This window comes from Pelodiscus sinensis, chromosome 6 (genome assembly GCF_052426305.1).
Source record: "Pelodiscus sinensis isolate ZL-2025 chromosome 6, ASM5242630v1, whole genome shotgun sequence".
NCBI lineage: Eukaryota > Metazoa > Chordata > Testudines > Trionychidae > Pelodiscus > Pelodiscus sinensis.
The window spans coordinates 88,353,954-88,373,691 of NC_143057.1; the positions used below are offsets into that span (position 1 = coordinate 88,353,954).

The 19,738-nt window shown below is 40.9% G+C and overlaps 1 protein-coding gene across 1 annotated transcript in view; it reads left to right on the plus strand.

Annotated features, from left to right (window-relative positions):
* JMY (junction mediating and regulatory protein, p53 cofactor) overlaps positions 1-19,738 on the plus strand; it is a 143,011-nt gene that overhangs the window by 96,322 nt on the left and 26,951 nt on the right. Inside the window, exon 7 of the mRNA XM_006119180.3 lies at positions 10,983-11,069. Within this exon, the coding sequence (XP_006119242.3) occupies positions 10,983-11,069 (87 nt within the window). The remainder of the gene's footprint in view (positions 1-10,982; positions 11,070-19,738) is intronic.

The window sequence follows — 19,738 nt, forward strand, 5'->3', positions numbered from 1 at the left end:
GGTTTCGTAGGACCATTGGGGGAGGAGGCTATAGAGCTGCGTGAGGAGGGAAAGTTGTTCTGCAAGTTGGGGAGGGGGAGAGCTCATCCAGGTATGCATTTTTGAAAGTCACTGTGTGGTCCATCACAGACATCCTGGATGTCAAGATGTTCTCCTAGTGCTTCATTTGCAGATCCTTGCACACTTCGCTTTGCTGACTTTCCACTCACATCTTCTCCAATAGCATATTGCTCATTCAGTTACATGTTCCCTGCCCAAGTGGATGGATTGCATTTGCTTCTTGAATATGTCTTGTCTTGTCTGTTTTTGCCTTTGGATTTGTTTGTGGCAGACAGCTGCTGGAGCCAGGGGAGTATGCAGCAAGCTGTCTGTTCTTCCTGCAACTAAAAGTTTTACAAGAGCATACATTACAGGAGATACGTTGTGGATCCTAAAACCTAATCTGTTAACATCAGTGAAAGACAATGGAGATGTGTATTGTGCAAGGCCAAAGTTATGCTTTAAAGCATCCATTGTACAGCAGGAACACAACAAAGTTCTCAGGGGAGCATCTGGACTCGAGTAGATTGGTGGCAGACCTGTTAAGGGTCCTACTAGGGCACGATCCTGAGTCTGGGAGGGGGAATGGGATCCAATTGTGTGGGCGGGCAGGGAGGTGTTTCACACTTGCTTCTCTGTGTCCGGCACACCCCATTTGCCAGGTGAGTGCTACTTTCCCCCTTCTTGCAGGAGCCTGTGGGCAGGAGGACAGAGGAAGGGAGGAGGGCAGAGGAGGCCCAGGAACTAAAGCCATACTTCTCTGTGGATGGGCAAATAGAGGTTAGCAGGGTTAGCAGCAGAGGCAGCAGCTAATAGCTTCCCTTCCTTCATCTAAGTTGCCTTGCAAGAGATCAGTGTTCTCCAAATCAGGCACAGAGATAGGGAGCTGATGACTGAACGTGGTCACTACCTGGTCCACGTGCTGCAATAATTTGTCCTGCAATGACACCACGCCACTTTTGGTGCCTTGGCTCAGGAAGGTGTCCTACCATGGAGGATGAAATAAGGCTGGCCTCCTCAGAACCCTTGGGAGAAGGATTAAAGTCCCTGTATGAGAGCTTTATGGAGATGTGCAGGAAGGATTCCCACCCCATCTCCAAACACATTAAAAACCTGTCCCAGGTCCTCTGCACAGTGTAGGCACAAAGTACACCACACATCATACCCAATTGCCTTAATTTTTTTCTTGCTACTAGTGAATTTTGAACTCACCAGAAGTGCCTCCCTGTGAGACGTCCTAGGAGAAGGGGCTTATCTCCAAGGTCATAAAAAGTTCTTGGCTCTCGGTCACATCAGTTGCCCCTCTCGACTGCTAACAATTCTCCTCCTTCTCCTCCAACACACTGTCCTCCATGCTGCTGCCCTGACGAGTGTCTTGGGAAGCTGGTCTGGTCCCTACCTAGGATCAAATGTGTGGCTTTGTGGGGGGTGGCCCCTGCAGGCAGAGGCTGGAAACTACCCCCTGAAGCTTCTTATCCTAGAGGGGAATCTGTGGTCTCTGACAACTTCACTAAATCTTTCTGCTGCTTTGCATCCACCGACTTCTTGGTGGGTTTCCTTTATGCAGGGCTGGACTAGCAGGGGCTTCAGGTCAGATGTAAGTCGTACTGGCAGAGCTGGGAGAAGACCAGGGCTGTGCTAGCAGGGGCTGTGGGTTAGAAGTGAGGGGCACCAGCAGAACTGGGGTGAGCCCAGGACTAGATTCTTGCCCAAAAGAAAACCAGTTGCTATCATGAGCTATGAGAGCTATGGAACCGCCGCAAACTGCTGGCTTCAGCTCTGGCAGTTGCTCACCACATGGTAGCTGCTGGAGCTGAAGCTGGCTACTGTACTATGGCTCAGGGGCTGGAGTGTGCCCCAGCTCCAGAGCCGCTGTAAACAGCCGGCTTCAGCTGCAACAGCCGCCTGCCACATGGCGATTGCCAGAGCTGAAGCTGGCTGTTTGCAGCAACTCTGGGGGTTGGGGCTTTTGGTGGCCTGGCAATGTTTTATTTGCATATTCATTAGCTGCATAATGAATGTGAAAATAAAATGTTGCTGGTCTGCCAAATTTTTGTTAATGGGTTTGCCGGTCTGCAGTATTAAAAAAAAAAAAAAAAAAAAAAAAAAAAAGGTTGGGAAACACTGACTTAGTTGATCTCTCTCCATTTTTGAGTCTTTTCTTTTAAATGTATGATTGAGTTCCAGGGCGAGTATATTGTCACTCTTCAAAATACATTTCTCCTTCATTAAAAGTTTAATTTAGCAAAGCATGTAGGTTTATGTTTCCTGAATTGAGGAATTAGAGCCTATGCAGTACCCTCCCCTCCCCCCCACACACAGAAAACGAACTGTATGTTAGATGGCATATGCCACATAGGTTCTGCTATAGCAGGAATTTAATGAGCAGTCTGATATCTCTTATTGCATAATAAATTGTTGGGTGTTAGGGTACTCTGTAGCCAACTTCCCCTTTTGTGGCTAAAATACTGAATAGAAGACTCTCTCAATAGCTCCTGCTTGTGGTTTTGATTTAGTTTTGTTTTTTGTAAGAGATGTAGCTAATCTTTCCAAGTAACTGAAAACCCTCAGAAAAATTATAAATATAGTGATATAATATAAATAATTTTTATTCATAAAGCTTTATATAAAAAATACAAAAACGTTAAATTAAGAGTATAATAGGTTGCATCTCCCAAAACCAGAATTCTTTGGTTTGGCAACATCAGTGGTCTAACAGGACCATCGATGTTCCTTGTTCAGAGAACGTTGGTATCTTAGTGTCAGGAGGGCAATCCAGGAGGGGCTGGGCTGAAGCAGCGGGATGCGGCAGGTATTGGGGCTGACAGCATCCCCTGTCAACTCCCGCTGGCCTGCACCTCTGGGACTGAGTCGGGGCAGCCCCTGGCAGCATAGGATCGGGCCAGCGACAGCCCATGGCAGTGGGGACCAGGGATAGAACCTTGGGTTGCCTGCAAAAGCTGGGCCAGAGCCTGTGGGCTGATTCGAGGCAGGAGCTTGTGCTGTAATGGGACTGGAGCCAGTTACTGGCAGCAGCCCCAGCAACACACAGCAGCGTGGGGATGGAGCCCTAGACAGCCTACAGAAGCAGGGCCAGAGCCTGCAGGCTTCTGTGGGGCTGGGACCAGAGCCCAGTCACTCAGCAGACCAATCAAGGAGTCTTGGCTGGATCTTCAGCAGCAGGGCCTGCAACCCAGTAGGCAGCCCTGCAGGGGTTGGAGATAGTTTTCCCCCCCTCCCCCAACTGGCAGAGTCAGCAGCTGTGGGCTGTGGCATGGAACTTTCTCTAGTCCAGCAAATTCCTTCATTTGGGACCAGTGAGGTCCCAAGGGTGTCAGATAAGAGATGTCCAACCTGTACAGTATTGAAAATACACATTGTACCAGACATTTGGTGATAGTGTAAGATGTTTCTCAGTACTTGTACTTCATGATTTTCCTGTTTCATTAACATTGTTAAATCTTAGCACCATTATGAAAAATTGTATATAGTCAGAAATTATTACAATTTAAAATCCATAAGATAACACTTTATCTTTCGTTAATAGTGAAGCTCCAGCCTATACAGTACATGAAGCATGTTTTTGAGATGCTTCTAGATACCACTGATGCAGAATTTCTGAGTAAGATAAAACAACATCTATCTCAATAAAAGTCTCACATACAAGTTGACTGTACACCATCTTATCTTTGTAATATTTAAATTAGTTTCACAGATGTTTTCTCTATTTCATCTTAATCATAGTAATATTTCAGTGCTATTACTTCTATCTTTGGTGAATCCAAGTGTTGTGGCTTTTCATCAACTAGTTTTTAATAGGTACCATACTATAAAAGTAGTTGTGTATCTTCTATTCTTATGGACAGCACTGGATTATGCTTGCAAATGTAGCTGTATTGTTACCCCACTGCTACCACCTGCTGGCTGCACAATAGTATTAGATTAGTTACTATTTGAGTAGTGTCTCTGTAACTACTCCACATCACGTGTGGAGCCTCTTGAGCTCTTAATCAGAGATTTTCAGTTAGCAGCGTCTGGCCCATGCCTCTGCCCCATGCTTCTTTGTGCTAGTTACCAAGGCTATTTAGGAGTGCATGGGCAAACCATCCTCAGTTAATTTTCAACTATCTTGGCCTGAGATGGAGCAATAATGTGTCTAGCTGAGTGTGCTTTGGCTTTTTTTTCTAATATTTCTATAGTGTTTATGATAGTTTTTTATAGTCCGTTGTTACTATATCTGTAGTTGTTTTATTCCTCTTATCCCTCTGGGAGATTTTTTTTCCCCTGACAAGGCAGGTTTTAAATGTTGGCCTCTTCTTCCTAGAGACCATACTTGTGTGCAATGTCCTCTTGAAGTGGGTCTGTCACTTGTAGGGCTCCCATGTCTTCCAGCAGTGCACTTTCTGCCTGTCCCTTGAATCAAGGGCAAGGCAAAACAGAAAGATTAAACTCAGACTGCTGATTATGGAATGCTCCCTTTGACCAGCTTCTGAGTTAGGTCAGGGAGTCCCTCTCTCCTCTTCCTGCTTTGCCCTTATCTCCATACATCTGATTCCAGACAGATTCTTGTGTATCCTGAAGGACTAGACCTACTTTATGATCCCTGGATATATATATAATCCTACAAATAAGAAAAAGTTTATTAAAATCACAACTGCTTGGGAATCGCATCCTGTTCAGTGTTCAAGGTTACATAGATCCACCAAACCAAAACTCATTGCTGGAAAAAGACAGATTTCAGAGAAAGAGGCCTGTAGGACCTCCCTCTTATCGCTACTTAGCAATCATTTCCATTCCACTTATCCATCATGAATGAAAATCACCAAAGGCTCAAAAGGCAGCTGAGAACCTGAAGTGGTGCATCTATAGGGACACAACCTCTTGCAGGACTGCAGTTACTGCACAAGTGAGTAAGAGTAACCTATTTTTTTTATCTGAAATAAACAGCCATTGTATTAGGAAGTTGGATTTGTAAGAGAAGAATCAAGAAGGGAGGCCATTAGAAAAAGAGTGAAACAGGACCATGTCCTAAAACAAGTTGAATAGCTGTGAAGATCCAGAAATATTTCTTGCTCTGAGAAATTATCCTTTATCATAGGTGGGATGGGAAAACAGTTAAGTCAGTGAAGCTGTGAGGAAATCATTATTCCTGATGCCTGTCCCCCATCATGAGCCTGCTTGGATTTCCAAACAGTGAAAAGCCAGTACTACAAAAGGAAACCATACGTTTCCGCTAAGATAGCAATTCACCTCTCCAATGAGTCCTGGTGCAGTAAGTGAAATTTTGTGGAGTAAGGTGCTAGTCAGTAAAGGTAACATAAGCTAGATCAAAGATTTTAAACTCTCTTGAGAAGTAACACTATCATTGTTTGCACTAGTCTTAACAAATGACCCTCAATCCTGATATAATAAATTATATTTAATCTATTTAAAATAATTTAAATGTTGCAAAGTCAAGAAGTTAGGAAATGCCAGAATTAAGGATTCTTTTGCAACCTTAATTTTTGGCCTGTGTGTGTGTGTGTGTGTGTGTGTGTATTTACAAACACACTCTTTAATGACAGCATCACTTTTTTTTTCACAGAACTGTGGCCTCATTCAGTGCATAAAATGGAAGGTTCTCACAGAATGGATATTCAATATTTCTTTTACTACTTATTGTGGCTCCATGCATTATTTACTTCCTGCTATCCAACCCTTGCACTGAATGTCAAATTTTTAATTTTCTTGTGGGCTTTTATCTCATAGCACTCATGATTGTAGTATGTGACTACTTCATGAATATTGGTCTTTTTTTTGGAACATACATGGAGTCAGTGACTTTTAAAGTTGGGGAACTGAGGCACATATGTCAGAATTGACCATCATCCACTAATTTTGGATGCTCAGTTTGAGACATCTAGGACTCAATTTTTTCGGAGTATTTGGCATCATGTCTCATTTTCTATGCTCAAAGCAGAGTGGCCATTAACCTCAAGTGCATTTGAGTACTTACTCTGAAAATCAAACTCCAGGGGTTACTCCCAACCTCTTAACACCTTCTTTCATAAGATGCTGCTGCTTCTTCAATACTAACAGTATTCTTGCAAGTGGAAAGCTTGGAATCAGAGAAGACACTGCCTCTGTATTCTTCTGGTATCAGCTGGAAAGAACAATTGCAAGAGGGCCTTGCTCATAGCGGAGAGTGCTCTATGTAGAAAGACCATGTTTAGTGAAGATAAAATATGTAAACAGTTCTGTAAATGCCCTTCAATCTCCACTGAACATCTACAAATGGTGATGTTCAGAGGCTTATAACTTGGCCAATTTTGGGTGGATTTTCATGACGACACCAAAGATCTCTCTGTTCTCAGTCTGGTCCCCCCCCCCCCCCCACACACACACATGCCAGATGTGAAGTCCCAGCTCCAGTGTATGAGTATTCTAGATCAAGGTCTCAAGAAATGTTTTGCTGCCTTTGGAGTGCAGCTACCAACTCTTGCTGGTGGTAACAGTTTTTCCTAAAATTCTTAATCAACTTTAGAAAAACAAGTATGCACACATATATGTCCAAATTATAATTTATTTATGTAGGTTTTCATTATTACAGGCTTGATAATAAAAACAATGTACAGTTGTCTCTATTCTTTACAGGACCTAAACAGAATAGAAAAAATAATGTGCTTTTCATGGTCTTGTGTTCCTGTTGCTGTTTTTGCTCTCTTGGTTGCTTTTTATTTAAGGGTTGCTGGATTGTAAGTCCGTTTCTATGACAAGTGATATTTATATGTTTAACGCAGCTCCCCCTCCCCCAATCACCACCCAGGAGGCTGTGGCTAAATACAAAGCTGTGGTGACCACATTTGAGAGAGACTCTTTTGGATATTTTGTGAAACAATTGTAAGATTAATTTTTTTGTCGGTGGCATTTTTCCTAGACTCATTCTTGAAGACTTCTGAACCATTTTTGATGAAATGTTCCTAGAACTTCAGTCATAGACATGGCATTGAAACTTTCAGCCTGAATGGCTAAATTAATAGATTCCAAAGACAGAAGAGGCCACAGTGGGGGAGAGGGATAGCTCAGTGGTTTGAGTATTGGCCTTCTAAACCCAGGGTTGTGAGTTCAGCCCTTGAGGGGACCATTTAGGGATCTGGGGCAAATCTGTCAGGAATGGTACTTGGTCCTGCTGTGAGGGCAGGGAACAGGACTCAATGACCTCTCAAGAGCCATTCCAGTTATATGAGATGGGTCTGTTTTGGGACCAGATATCTTCATCAATGATTTAGATATTGGCATAGAAAGTAAGCTTATTAAGTTTGCAGATGATACCAAGCTGGGAGGGAAGGATAGGGTCATAATTCAAAATGATTTGGACAAATTGGAGAAATGGTCTGAGGTAAACAGGATGAAGTTTAATAAAGACAAATGTAAAGTGCTCCACTTAGGAAGGAACAATCAGTTTCACACATACAGAATGGGAAGCAACTATCTAGGAAGGGGTACGGCTGAAAGCGATCTAGGGGTTATAGTGGACCACAAGCTAAATATGAGTCAGCAGTGTGATACTGTTGCAAAAAAAGCAAACATGATTCTGGGATGCATTAACAGGTGTGTTGTGAGCAAGACACGAGAAGTCATTCTTCTGCTCTACTCTGCGCTGGTTAGGCCTCAGTTGGAGTATTGTGTCCAGTTCTGGGCACCGCATTTCAAGAAAGATGTGGAGAAATTGGAGAGGGTCCAGAGAAGAGCAACAAGAATGATTAAAGGTCTAGAGAACATGACCTGTGAAGGAAGGCTGAAAGAACTGGATTTGTTTAGTTTAGAAAAGAGAAGACTGAGGGCGGACATGATAGCCGTTTTCAGGTATGTAAAAGGGTGTCATAAGGAAAAGGGAGAAAACTTGTTCATCTTGGCCTCTGAGGATAGAACAAGAAGCAACGGGCTTAAACTGCAGCAAGAGAGGTTTAGGTTGGGCATTAGGAAAATGTTCCTAACTGTCAAGGTAGTCAAACACTGAAATAAATTGCCTAGGGAGGTTGTGGAATCCCCATCTCTGGAGATATTTAAGAGTAGGTTAGATAAATGTCTATCAGGGATGGTCTAGACAGGATTTGGTCCTGCCATGGGGGCAGGGGACTGGACTCGATGACCTCTTGAGTTCCCTTCCAGTCCTAGTATTCTATGATTCAATATTACCTTGGTATCACAGTGACATCTACTCTGACCCTCTGTATAGCACAGGAATAGTCCTTCCTCAGAATGATTTATTTTGAGCTAAAAAGTGTATTAAATCTAATCTTGATTTAAAAATTTCTAGTGATGTAGCATTTACCACAAGTCTTAGTAAATGGGTTCATTACTCTATTAAAATTTGACAAATTTATAAACTGAAAACTGGATCTTTTAATGGGAAGTATTAGACAAACTTAATTAGAGGTAGTGTGGCCATGGCTACCTATAACATACAGGCTGTGATACTCAACAATGGCAACACAACTGAATCAATTGATGTAAGGATTGGAGTCAAACAAGGGTGTGTACACCTACACCATTTAACATCTTTTTTGAGGCTACGCTCCAGACTACTGGAGATGACCTTCCAGGTAGAATTGAAATAGTCTACAGGATAGGTGGTAGGTTATTTTCTCTGCAATCTGGGCTGCTTCAGAGCCAAGACCGAGAACACAACAATGTCACTGGTAGAACTTCAGTACGCCGACAATGCCCAGGTCAGTGCCACCTCGGAAAATGGACTCCAAGCAATCATCGACATTTTCTCTATGGCCTACCATAGGTTGGGACTGACTCTCAATCCATGAAAGACCAAGGTTCTCTTTCTGTCAGCACCTGCCATATCATTATCTGAACCAACCATCATGGCAGATGATCAAGTGCTGGAGAATGTCAACAGCTTCCCCTATTTTGGAAGCTATCTGTCCAGCAATGCTGATATCAGTGATGAAATCTGCCACTGAATCTTGAGTGCCAGTGCAGCCTATGGACATTTACGGACGCGAGTCTTCAATGACCGTGACATCAAGATGCAGACCAAGATGCCGTAGTCATCCCAGCATTGTTATATAGAGCTGAAGCCTGAACTCCCTATAGACGACGTATTGAAGATCTGGAGAAATTCTACAAAGGTACCTGAGGAGAATATTGGGCATCATGTGGCAGGACAGACGGACCAATGTTAGTGTCCTCACAGAGGCTGGTTCCTGCAGAATTGAGGCAATAGCAGCCCACAGGCAGCGATGATGGTCTGGTCACGATGCCTGACACGCTTGCCTAAACAGATTTTCTATACTCAGCTGAGGAACAGAATGCGGTCTTATGGCGGGCAGAGGACGCGCTACAGAGATTTCCTTAAGAACACCTTGGTAAAGTGCGACATTGACACTGACACCTGAGAGAGGCAGGAGAAGAATTGGGTAACCCGGAGGACCTCCATCAAGTGCCTGATGCTTTGAGATCAAGTGACGTCTCCATGAAGATCAGAGAGCCTGACAAGGAGTGTGCTCGGGCTTACATTGGTGCTGCTGGTGTTGGTGCTGATGGAGATAGAGACTTCACATGCACCTACTGCCAGAGGGTGTTCCTTGCCACAATTGTTCTAATTTCTCATCTACGTACTCATCAGTTATAGGAGTCCAAGGGAAATCTTACTCAATTTAAGGGATCCCAGAGAGAGAAAACCATTGAAGACAATCTGTGTTCATTTCTGCTACTATTAACCATGTAGTTTTAACAAGTAGCTTAAAGATTGAAAGGGTTGGCCAGATTTGTTGGGAAAAGTTAAGATAATTTGTAAACATGAGGATTTTCTATTTTTTAAGTAGAAGCTTAATTGTCTGTCTGGTTTGTAAATCAAAGAGAATCAGAACAAATACTTTAATTCCTTACATTGATACTATCCTTTATTTTCTCATCTAAACCTTAAGCATTCTTATTTTAATTAGCATATAATCAGCACTTCTTAAAAACAAAGAAAGGGCAACTATTGTAAAAATAGAAGTTGAACATTAAATCATCTCTTCATGTTTGTGTCTTTTATATTAGGCCTTTTATATTATATGCAGTCTGTCTTCAGGGGTTTTATTTAAGTTGAATAATTTTTAAAATTGGGGTAAAGGAAGTAGATAATTTGTAGATTGAATCCTTCTCAAGTAACATCAGAGCAACATTCTAATGAACATCTCAAATTTTAGCCATCTTATTTTAATAATCCCAAATCAGAGAGTTTTTATCTATAAAAACTAAAAGTAGAGACCTAAAATATTAGAATGGGTCACTTCTTGATTACTAAAAAGTCAGGCCATATAGATTTTGTGCTAATTGTTTACTTGCATGACTCATTAGAAAAAAAATATTTTTGTTCAAAATTTGACTTGTCATCTCTGAAGTGAAACTCCTTTTTTGGTACATTTGTCTAAGGGATTATCTGTTAGTAACCTTTGTCATTTTCATTCTCTGATATCTCTTGACTCTCAGAAAATAAGGTACAAATGCATGTGTAGAAATATGGATACAGTAGTATTCATGTTTGTGCGGGCAATTACAGGAAATTATGAATTTGCACTTGCAAATTGTCGGTTGTGTAGCTGAAAACATAATTACTTAATTTTGCTTGACTATTAGTAGTCATTGTTCATATTTATTAGACATGGAGTTTTGTGAGTAGTTTTGCACACTCAGACTTTGAAAAATCAGTAAATTGTGCTATATCTGTAATAATGTTAGACTTGCTTCGTAGCTGTTACCTATATACCCTGTTGGCAGTCAACAACAGTGTTAACGCAGTTGTTTAGCTTTTGTGTTTTTATTCAGAAGTTAAATTAGCATGTTTAAGCAGTCTTCATTTTATAATTTTACTTTTTAATACATAATATTGTTTGTAAAATATTACAGTAAGCCTTTAGTTATTTGGAATGGGTATTTTATAGATAATATTTTCTCTACAGGAAATCTGTATTGCAAAGCATAATGAAAAGATCCAGCAGCACCATCAGAGTGAAGAGGAATACAGAATGCATCATACTCTGCCGCTAGTGAGTTTGGGCTCTGTTTTGAAATTAGCCTTTGATTCCTTTTTTTAATATCCCTCACTATGCATTAATTACAGAAGTGTGTTCAGATGGATTACTATTCTGAACAGTTGACATATAACCTGGAAACTATGGACAAAGATGAGTAAGTAGAAGTTCAAGATAAGTTATCTTCTGTTTTTCAGAGTAAAACTGAGGCTGTTAAACTAGTGATTCCTGCACAGTTTTGGAGGTTATTTTATTTTATTTTATTTGACTACAGGTCTTTGGATTTGTTTTTTATAGTGATGTCCTTATATAGCTTGAAAACTGAAATGTGTTGCGTGATAAAGAGAAGGTACATCTAAATTATTGGATATCAAATAGGTTTATTTAAAAAACTATAAAAATATTTAGAGAAATAGGAAATAATAGGTCAGCTCTTGGTTTTTCTTATTGCAAATTTGGGAAGAGGACTCCGTTATTTTAGTCATAGGGGTTCTTTCACATACTTTAGGGAGTACCATGATTGTGTCCAAGCAAAATTCATCATAATTATTAAACACGGTATTAAAGAAAAAGAAAACCTTAAACAAAACAATACAACAGAATATAAATGATTAACTGTTTTCCATTACAATCTCTTCTGTATGTGTTTTAAGGAGAGCTTTTAAAAGAGATTACACCCTTGAGAGTGAACTGCCTGAGGGAGCATTTTTCTCTTAACTCCAAATTGTATTGTTTCACAAAATTACTGTAAGTTCACTTTTAGTATTGTATTAGATACTTATGCTGTTTATCTATGAGCAAAACAATTTAAGGGCAGGTTGGTGGAACTTGTCCATTTGTTAATAAAAACAAGTTTGTTTTATAGATGGCCTTGTAAACAATCTTGGTTAAATGCTTTCTTAAATCAGCTACTCAGAAAAACCATGAAAGGGAGCTACCCTGACACAGGCCAGTTACAAATTTCAAGAATCTTAAATTCCACTATTCTTCTGTTTCAGTGTTTTAGCCTCTGCCTCCTCCTGAAGAACACATGATCTAACCATCTGGTGATTAACAGGAGACGTTAATATTTTAAGCTACAAAAGCATTTTTACACTCCAATAAAATAATTAAGAGTTTTAAATGTAATTCCTTAGCAGTGTTTTTGTTAATGTTCTCTCACCAAACCATGCTGGAGCGGTGAGGTTTCCCAGGGTGGTTACTTCTTGAGTCTTCTCTTTCATAGCTATCTTTGATAGTGTGGAGGTAGATACGGACATGAGATCGGGGTAGCAGAGGGTAGTTGGGTAGAGGAGGTGTTTTTATGCCCTTCTTTTTACTGTCGTAAAATTATAGGTAAATATACCTTTTTCAAATGTATTTAGATTCAAGGTTGGTTGCTGTCACCCTTTTACGATTTGATTACTTCCATGGGTTGTCCTAAGAGGCTGTCTCATCTTCTGAATATGAAGTTTGTTAATGTATAAAGGCATTGGATTTCAACAGGAAATGAAATTGTTTTCAAAAAAGTTTCCTGTTTTTATAGAAGTGTTTTTGGTATGTTTTTGGTTTTCAAAACAAAGCCCTTAATTCAAATAGTTATTGAAGTTGTTGATTCAATGTGACAGTTTTTAGAAAGATGATTCTTCTTGATTCTTGATTTGGGTGTGAGAATTCGAGTACTGCCATTAATATTTTTTCTCATGGATATAAATAGCCTATACTTTAATAACTTTTTACTATAGTAATTAGCAAGGTCCATCTTGGTACGTAAAGCCTTTTACAATTTACGTAGCAATTACTAAATTTGTATTTAGTAACAATACTTGGGACCGAGATGAACCACAATCCAAATGTATTTGTAAGTATGCATCTCACAAACAATTAAGAAATAAATAAAAGGTTTTAAACATTTCCCACAACAAATGTTTTTCCTGATGTTAGAGTAGGAGGGGTTTTTCATAGTATAAAGTCTCTTAGAGGAAGTAAACCTGGTTTTTATATTCATGACATATGCTTGTTCTTGAGAGACCAACAGAATACCTCATGGAATTTCTTTGATTAACCTGAACATTTTGTGCCACACTAAAGGTTAGCTAGTTTTGTATTATTATTTTAAATTTTTGTGGCTATAACCTACTTATATCTGTCTCCTTCAGTAAGGATGCAAACCAGTTGAATGACCTTTCATCCAAAAAAATTATAATTTAATATCATTCTACCATCAATACTGAGGGCTGTCTGGTACAGAATCTTAAGTAAAATTTCAAAAAACAATTAAAGAAATATCGGCTTTCTTCCAGTTAGGCAAGACGGACAAATTGTAATGGTTTATGAATATGAAGTAGTATCACTGGAAGGTTCATTAATTTTTGCAAAACAAATAATATAACTTGGGAAAGTATAGGAAGGACTTCTTTGCATATTTAAACAGTGAATCTTCTATATTAGCTGTAGTTACATTGGGGTTTGCAGCTGTAATTAAGATGGGCACCAAATACATTTAGTAAAAGGCTTTAACACTGTTTTCATGCCCGATACTTGTCATTCAGAAACCGGTCTAGAATTGGCAGTGTGTAGTGCTATCTGATCAGTAGCTTTCAGCTATGTAAATTATAGCCATGCCAAAGAGCTGAAATTAATGTGGGCGTGGGTGAATCCACTTGCTTAAACTTTGGCAAAACTAAATTTCAGTCACATTGGCATGTCCACAGTTACCAGCTTCCGCAGTAATGGACATTGAGGATCCTAGATAACTATCTCGTATTGCCTTAACAACAAAAGTTAGGGATGAAATGATAGGCACCTTCCACAAAGCTACTTTTACCTAGAATTAAATATAATAATAATAAGTTGTCCCAGGATCTCTACACTGTATAATTCATAGCATTATCTTCCTCTCCATCACAGACACTGTATTATCTTTTAAAATTGTCATATTGCTCTCACATTTCCAGTTAAATGGGATGATTTTTCCAGATTCCTTGTGGGGTCTCGGAAACTTGAAATATTTAGATTTACTAAGAATACTTGGGACAGAGATGCACCATAGTCGAAATAATCTCTTCACTGTCAAACTATTATTAAAAATGGACACATTTTATATCATACATGTATGAGAAACTTGCCCTGACATCTTGTTACATAATTCACATCATGAAAGGCCTACATGTGAAAAATCACACGAGTTGATATTTTTGCAGTTTCTTGAAATAATGTATAAATTTTCATTCTAATAGTGAAAATTGGTAGTTTGGTTCAGCTTTTACTATGAAAAAAAGGACTCTTCTATGTCAAGAAAAATTAATTTACAATTTTATTAAGCATATCCTGACATATTGAATTAAGTTTTTCTTGCATCTCTTGAATGCTACAATAAAAAGAGCAGGCAGTGTTGCCAACTTACATGATTGTATCACAGGTCTCACTGCTTACTATTTCTCTCTCTCTCCTCTTCCCCCCCCCCCCCCCCCCGGGGCCATAAATTCCTAGTTTCCAGAGTCTACACTGCAATGAAATAGTCCCATAGTTCGAGTCCTGTAAACCTGAGTCAGCTGGCATGGGCCAACCCTGGGCTTTTCTTCATAGTATGGACATACCTTAGTGACCAAGAAAAATCTGGTTTATGTGACTTATCTATCATCACCTAGGAACTCTGTGGCAGAGGGATAAAACCCAGATTAGTACACATCTGCCTTAGCCATGAGACTGTTCTTTCTCTTCCTGCAATCCCCTCCCTCAACTTCCCTCTTCTTCAACAAGTGAAGCAGGGGGTCCTATCAATAGTTTCTTCCAGTATATAACCCTGAGTTAGTCCCAGAATATGTCCATCCTGTGCCATTAACAAGACATGGACCTGTGCGGGGGAAAGTGTATGATGCTGTATTTAAAGACCGTATCAAAAGCAAACTGAAATAAGTCAAATATTATGTGGCTTACATTTATGTCCATGTGGATCGTCATGAGAGTTGGAACCCCTAGGATCCATCACGCAGATCTCTCCCATTTGAGCTTATGGAATAACTAAGATCTATAATAGGTTGTCATCTTTTATATGGACAAAAGGGAAAGGAGTGAGACACTTTGAGAGGGGAGTTCCCAGACATTGCTGACAGCGGTTGAATAGTGAAATTCAGGGATTTGGAATTCTGTTTCAGGCTCCTCATCCTAGTCCCCTACACCTTGCTGTCCCAAGCTCTGTCTCTTAACTCCTCAGGCTTTTTATCCCATTCCCAATCTCCCTGCTGAGCCAATCCCAGCTTTCTCCTATATTATAGCTGACTGGTTGATCTCAGTATCCTCTCTGTCCCTGGCTAGCTGGCTCTCAATCCCTCATCCTCACTTTCCCCATTGACTCCGACTCCTTCCTGCCACCAAATCCCAGTAACAGTTTCTTTGTCCCCCTTTCTCTCTCTCTCTCCATTCCAAATTGATCCTTTACATTTCTTCTTCTCGCTTCCTTCAGTCTGGCTCTCATCCACTGTGCATTCAAGTCATGTGACTTCCTCCACCAATCTGCATGGGTACCAGAAGGGGGGCATTATTGAGAGTTCATAAGAGAGAAGCTCCTTGTTGTCATTTCTGTCAAATTTGAGTGGATTATCGCCAGAATGGCAAAAAGGCCTAATCCTACTATAAAGGCCAACCCTTGCCAAATTTCAGTTATGCACTCCAAAGCCTAGCACTAACACTTGCCATACGTAATCATGGTTGCCAGAATCTTTTAATATGGGCAAAATATGATTTTCCCTTTGTCCATTTCTCAGATGTGGCTTGTGTTCTCACTAAAACTCAAAAAAAAAAAAGAAAAGAAAAAAAGAGTCATACTTACTGTGGAAAAATTGAGTACAAATAGTAAATTTGACAACTATAAATAACCAAAAACAAGATCTTATAATGGAAAGTGTTGGCCAACCTTCAAAAATCCAGTGCTGCCAGGTCCACCTGTAATATCTTTGAATTAATTGGTATTTGTTTGTTTGCATTATCTATTAGCAATCACATATCAAGGGGTAGCATATTAGGATTGAGATTACGGGAGTTGAATCACTTCCTTCCATAAAATATTTTGCAATATATATCTTTACATTTACCAATACAAATAGTTTATCTGTAAAAATAAAATCAAACCCTACTTTCTCTAATTTGACTGCAAATGGGTTTTAAAAGAACTATTTTTGCACCATAAAAAGTAAACCATTAAATTGATTCACTTTTCACAAGTGTAGTAGACTGATACCTTGATGTGTTGACTGGGTATATATCAGTGTAACTGTTACAGTTTTCTTTTTAAAAAAATGATGAGCAAACACCTGAATTCAATTCTAAACATATGAAAGAAAGGGAACAGTAGTACCAATCTGAACCAAGGATAACATTGACAATCTTGTGGAATCTTCCCACATTTCTGTGAACGTATTTCAGCCAGCATTTGCACTTCTGCTTTTCTATTGGTGGACCTCTAGAGCCAAAGAATGTGTTTTGCTGAATTTTGTGAGAAATTAAGACTATTTTTAGATCAGTTTTGTAGCAGCACAAATTGAGAATAAATTTGAAACCTGAGATCACATTTGGGAGCCTTTAAAATCTTCCAACTGCACTAATTCCTTATAAGTAACCTGTTCTAGTAATTGGGACATGGATGTCAAAGCACCTTTGTTTTTGTTTTTTAAAGCATTTTTTTGGGTTTAGTTTTATTTGCTTACATACAGTCCACACTGGATCAAACAGTGGCCTATTGAGTCCTATATGTTATCTCTAACAGTGGCTGGTATTGGCTGTTGAAGAGAAAAAATCTGCTGTAGGCAGTTATGGGACAACTAATCTCTAGGAAAGTATACCTCTAGTTCTCAAAAGTTAAATGTTGGTTTATGCCCTGCAGTTTGAAGGTTTATATACCGTTCAAAATTCTTCTTTAGTTTACTTTTATAATTCAGGAGATTCTTGTTATTCATATACATATCTAATCTTGATACAAAAACATAAGAAGGGCCATGCTGGGTCAGACCAATGGTCCATCTAGCCCAGTATCCTGTCTGCTGATAGTGGCCAATACCAGATGCCCCAGAGGGAGGGAACACAACAGGTAATCCTCATGTGATCCCTCTCCTGTCACCCATTTCCAGACAGAGGATAGAGACACCATTCCTACCCATCCTGGCTAATAGCCATTGATGGACCTAACCTTCATGAATCTGTCTAGCTCTTTTTTTAACCTTGTTGACGTCCTAACCTTCACCACATCCACTTGCAAGGAGTTCCACAGGTTGACAGTGCGCTGAGTGAAGAAAAACTTCCTTTTGTTTGTTTTAAACATTCTGCCTATTAACTTCATTTGGTGACTTCTAGTTCTTCTTTGAGGAGTGTCTCTTTGGTTACTCCACCTTAGGTGTTTGGGCGCTGCAGCGCGCCCGGCCAGAAGATTTCAGTAGCAGTGCTAGTGACGGGTTGTTCGCGTATGCGCAACACACTGGGCAGCTAATGTGAGTGTGTGGGCTATGATCCCTTCAGTTCCTTCTCTGCCGCCGCCAGCATCAGTTGGAATCTGCCATGTGCTCTGCATTGAGCGCCTCAGACAGATAGTTAGCGTTGTTATTTTAACCTTAAAACCACTTCCATTTTACTTTACAAGAAGAAGAAAACAAATGTTTTTCTATGCCGTCCACCACGGAGCCACAGATAAGCGGAGGCTCGCTGCCTCTGGCTTTCCCCTCACAAGGCTCACCCTACAGAGGTGCTCACTCCACATTTCATTTGATTTATGTCATTCAGAGAAAATTTTCCTGAAAACTCCTCAGAACGCGCCCTCCCAACTCTTATACCACCGTCTGCAGGGTTCAAGCGCTGTCTATTTTTGGCTACTTTATCTCTGCTGCCTGGGGCAGAAGCATGGTGTGATTCATCTCACTCATAGAAACCTGACAGCTGGGACACACACAGCTAGAGAGCTATAACCAAAACCTCTCTCACTTGAACAGTCATTCAGACCAGCCATAGACCCCGGTCACTGCATCCCCGCTTAAACCCTCACAGCGGTGATGTCAGATATGGTGGCTTCAGCTGTCTCAGCTGCGAACTCTGCAACCTCTGAACAATCTAAGAGGCCATATGCAGACTCTAGCAGGGAATCCCCTTCACCTGAGAAAGGGAGATCCCACAAATCTAAGCCAGTTCCGTCCCCTATGGGGGCTCCAGACAAGAGCTTGCCGGGGCTGCAATCACCCACTGCACCCCAGAACCTGGCCACAATGCCAAGACAGGCTAACAAGCCTAAGCCCCCGTCGCAGAAAATCCCAGGGCAAACCCAGCTCCACACTCTGCCATTGATAAAAATAGCGGTTTCACCAAATTGCCACGCTTGACACTGTCAGCATGTATGCCTTCCCCAGTACCGAGCAATTTAAAAGGCACACATGTGCAGTACCTCTTGTCTCCTGTGCCTCCAATCTATTATTTTAAATATGCAGACCAGCTACAAGCCTCCTCAGTACCCACAACTCCTCTTTTTGGTACTGATGTCTCCCTGGCACCAGCCAGGTTCTCTCCAGCAACTCCAGCAGCTTCTGCACCTCCTTTATCTAGTGAGGAGGAAGCTGCCTCCTTCCTAAATGCCATATTATCCAGGCATTCCTCCCTTAAGAGGAAAACAGTTCAGCCACAACCCATTATACCTCAGTGGCGTGGCACCCCACCCAATAGCTACTGCCTCCTATGCCCATGCCGCCCACTTGGTCCTATTGGGACTGTTGGCCATCTTTCAGAACACAGCAGCAGCAATACCACCATGCTGAACAGGTCCACTCAAGACCCACATTGGTGACCTCCCTAGATGTGTCTGGGGATCAAACAGATTTTGATCACCCTTTAAGCGACAGTGACTCAACAATTCATCTCACCTACCATCTCAGTTGTCCTCTTCCCCTCCAGAATATGCCCTCATGCCACTGCTTCCTTCAGCAGGTGATGATTCCAGGGCTTTCCAGGACCTCTTGAAAAGGGTTGCTGATGGATTCGAAATTTCATTAACGACACAGCCTGACACCCAACATAAGCTCTCCAGCATCCTACATGCTACACTGGTGGTTATTTAATGCTACCCATGCATCCTGCCCTTGTGGATCCCACTAAACACCTGTGGCAAACACCCGCCACCGTATCCCCAGTGGGCAAGAAAGCAGATAGAAAATACTGTGCCTCTTTTTAGGGTGTGGAGTTCCTCTTCACGCATCCTCCTGCCAATTCCCTCATAGTAGATGCTGCCAGAGGACCAAACATACCTTAGCACAGGGCTACTCATCATAAGGCCTGTGGGCCACGTGCAGCCCGTGGCTCATTTGCAGCCTGCAGTGCAGTTTGGGTTTACATGGGGCTCAACAGGTGGCCTGTGGGTGGGATCCTTTGAACATGGCCTCCACTCGGAATATGCTGTACAATGGCACATCAATATAATGGTCCAATGTTATGTGTTTTAATAGTTAAATGCCTGGACTGTCATTGCTCATTAAAAGTGCTGTCATATTGATGGAAATTGGGTAAATACTGCATTTTATTAATATCATCAGAACTGACTTAAATGGGGCTTGTGTGTTGCGTAGTCTTGCCTTAATCTTTGTATGCATTTCCATCAGTGTGAAAGAAGCTATTTGCATATATTAGCATATATATTTGTACCACACTTAAGTTGCGGCCCTCGGCATGTGCTATGA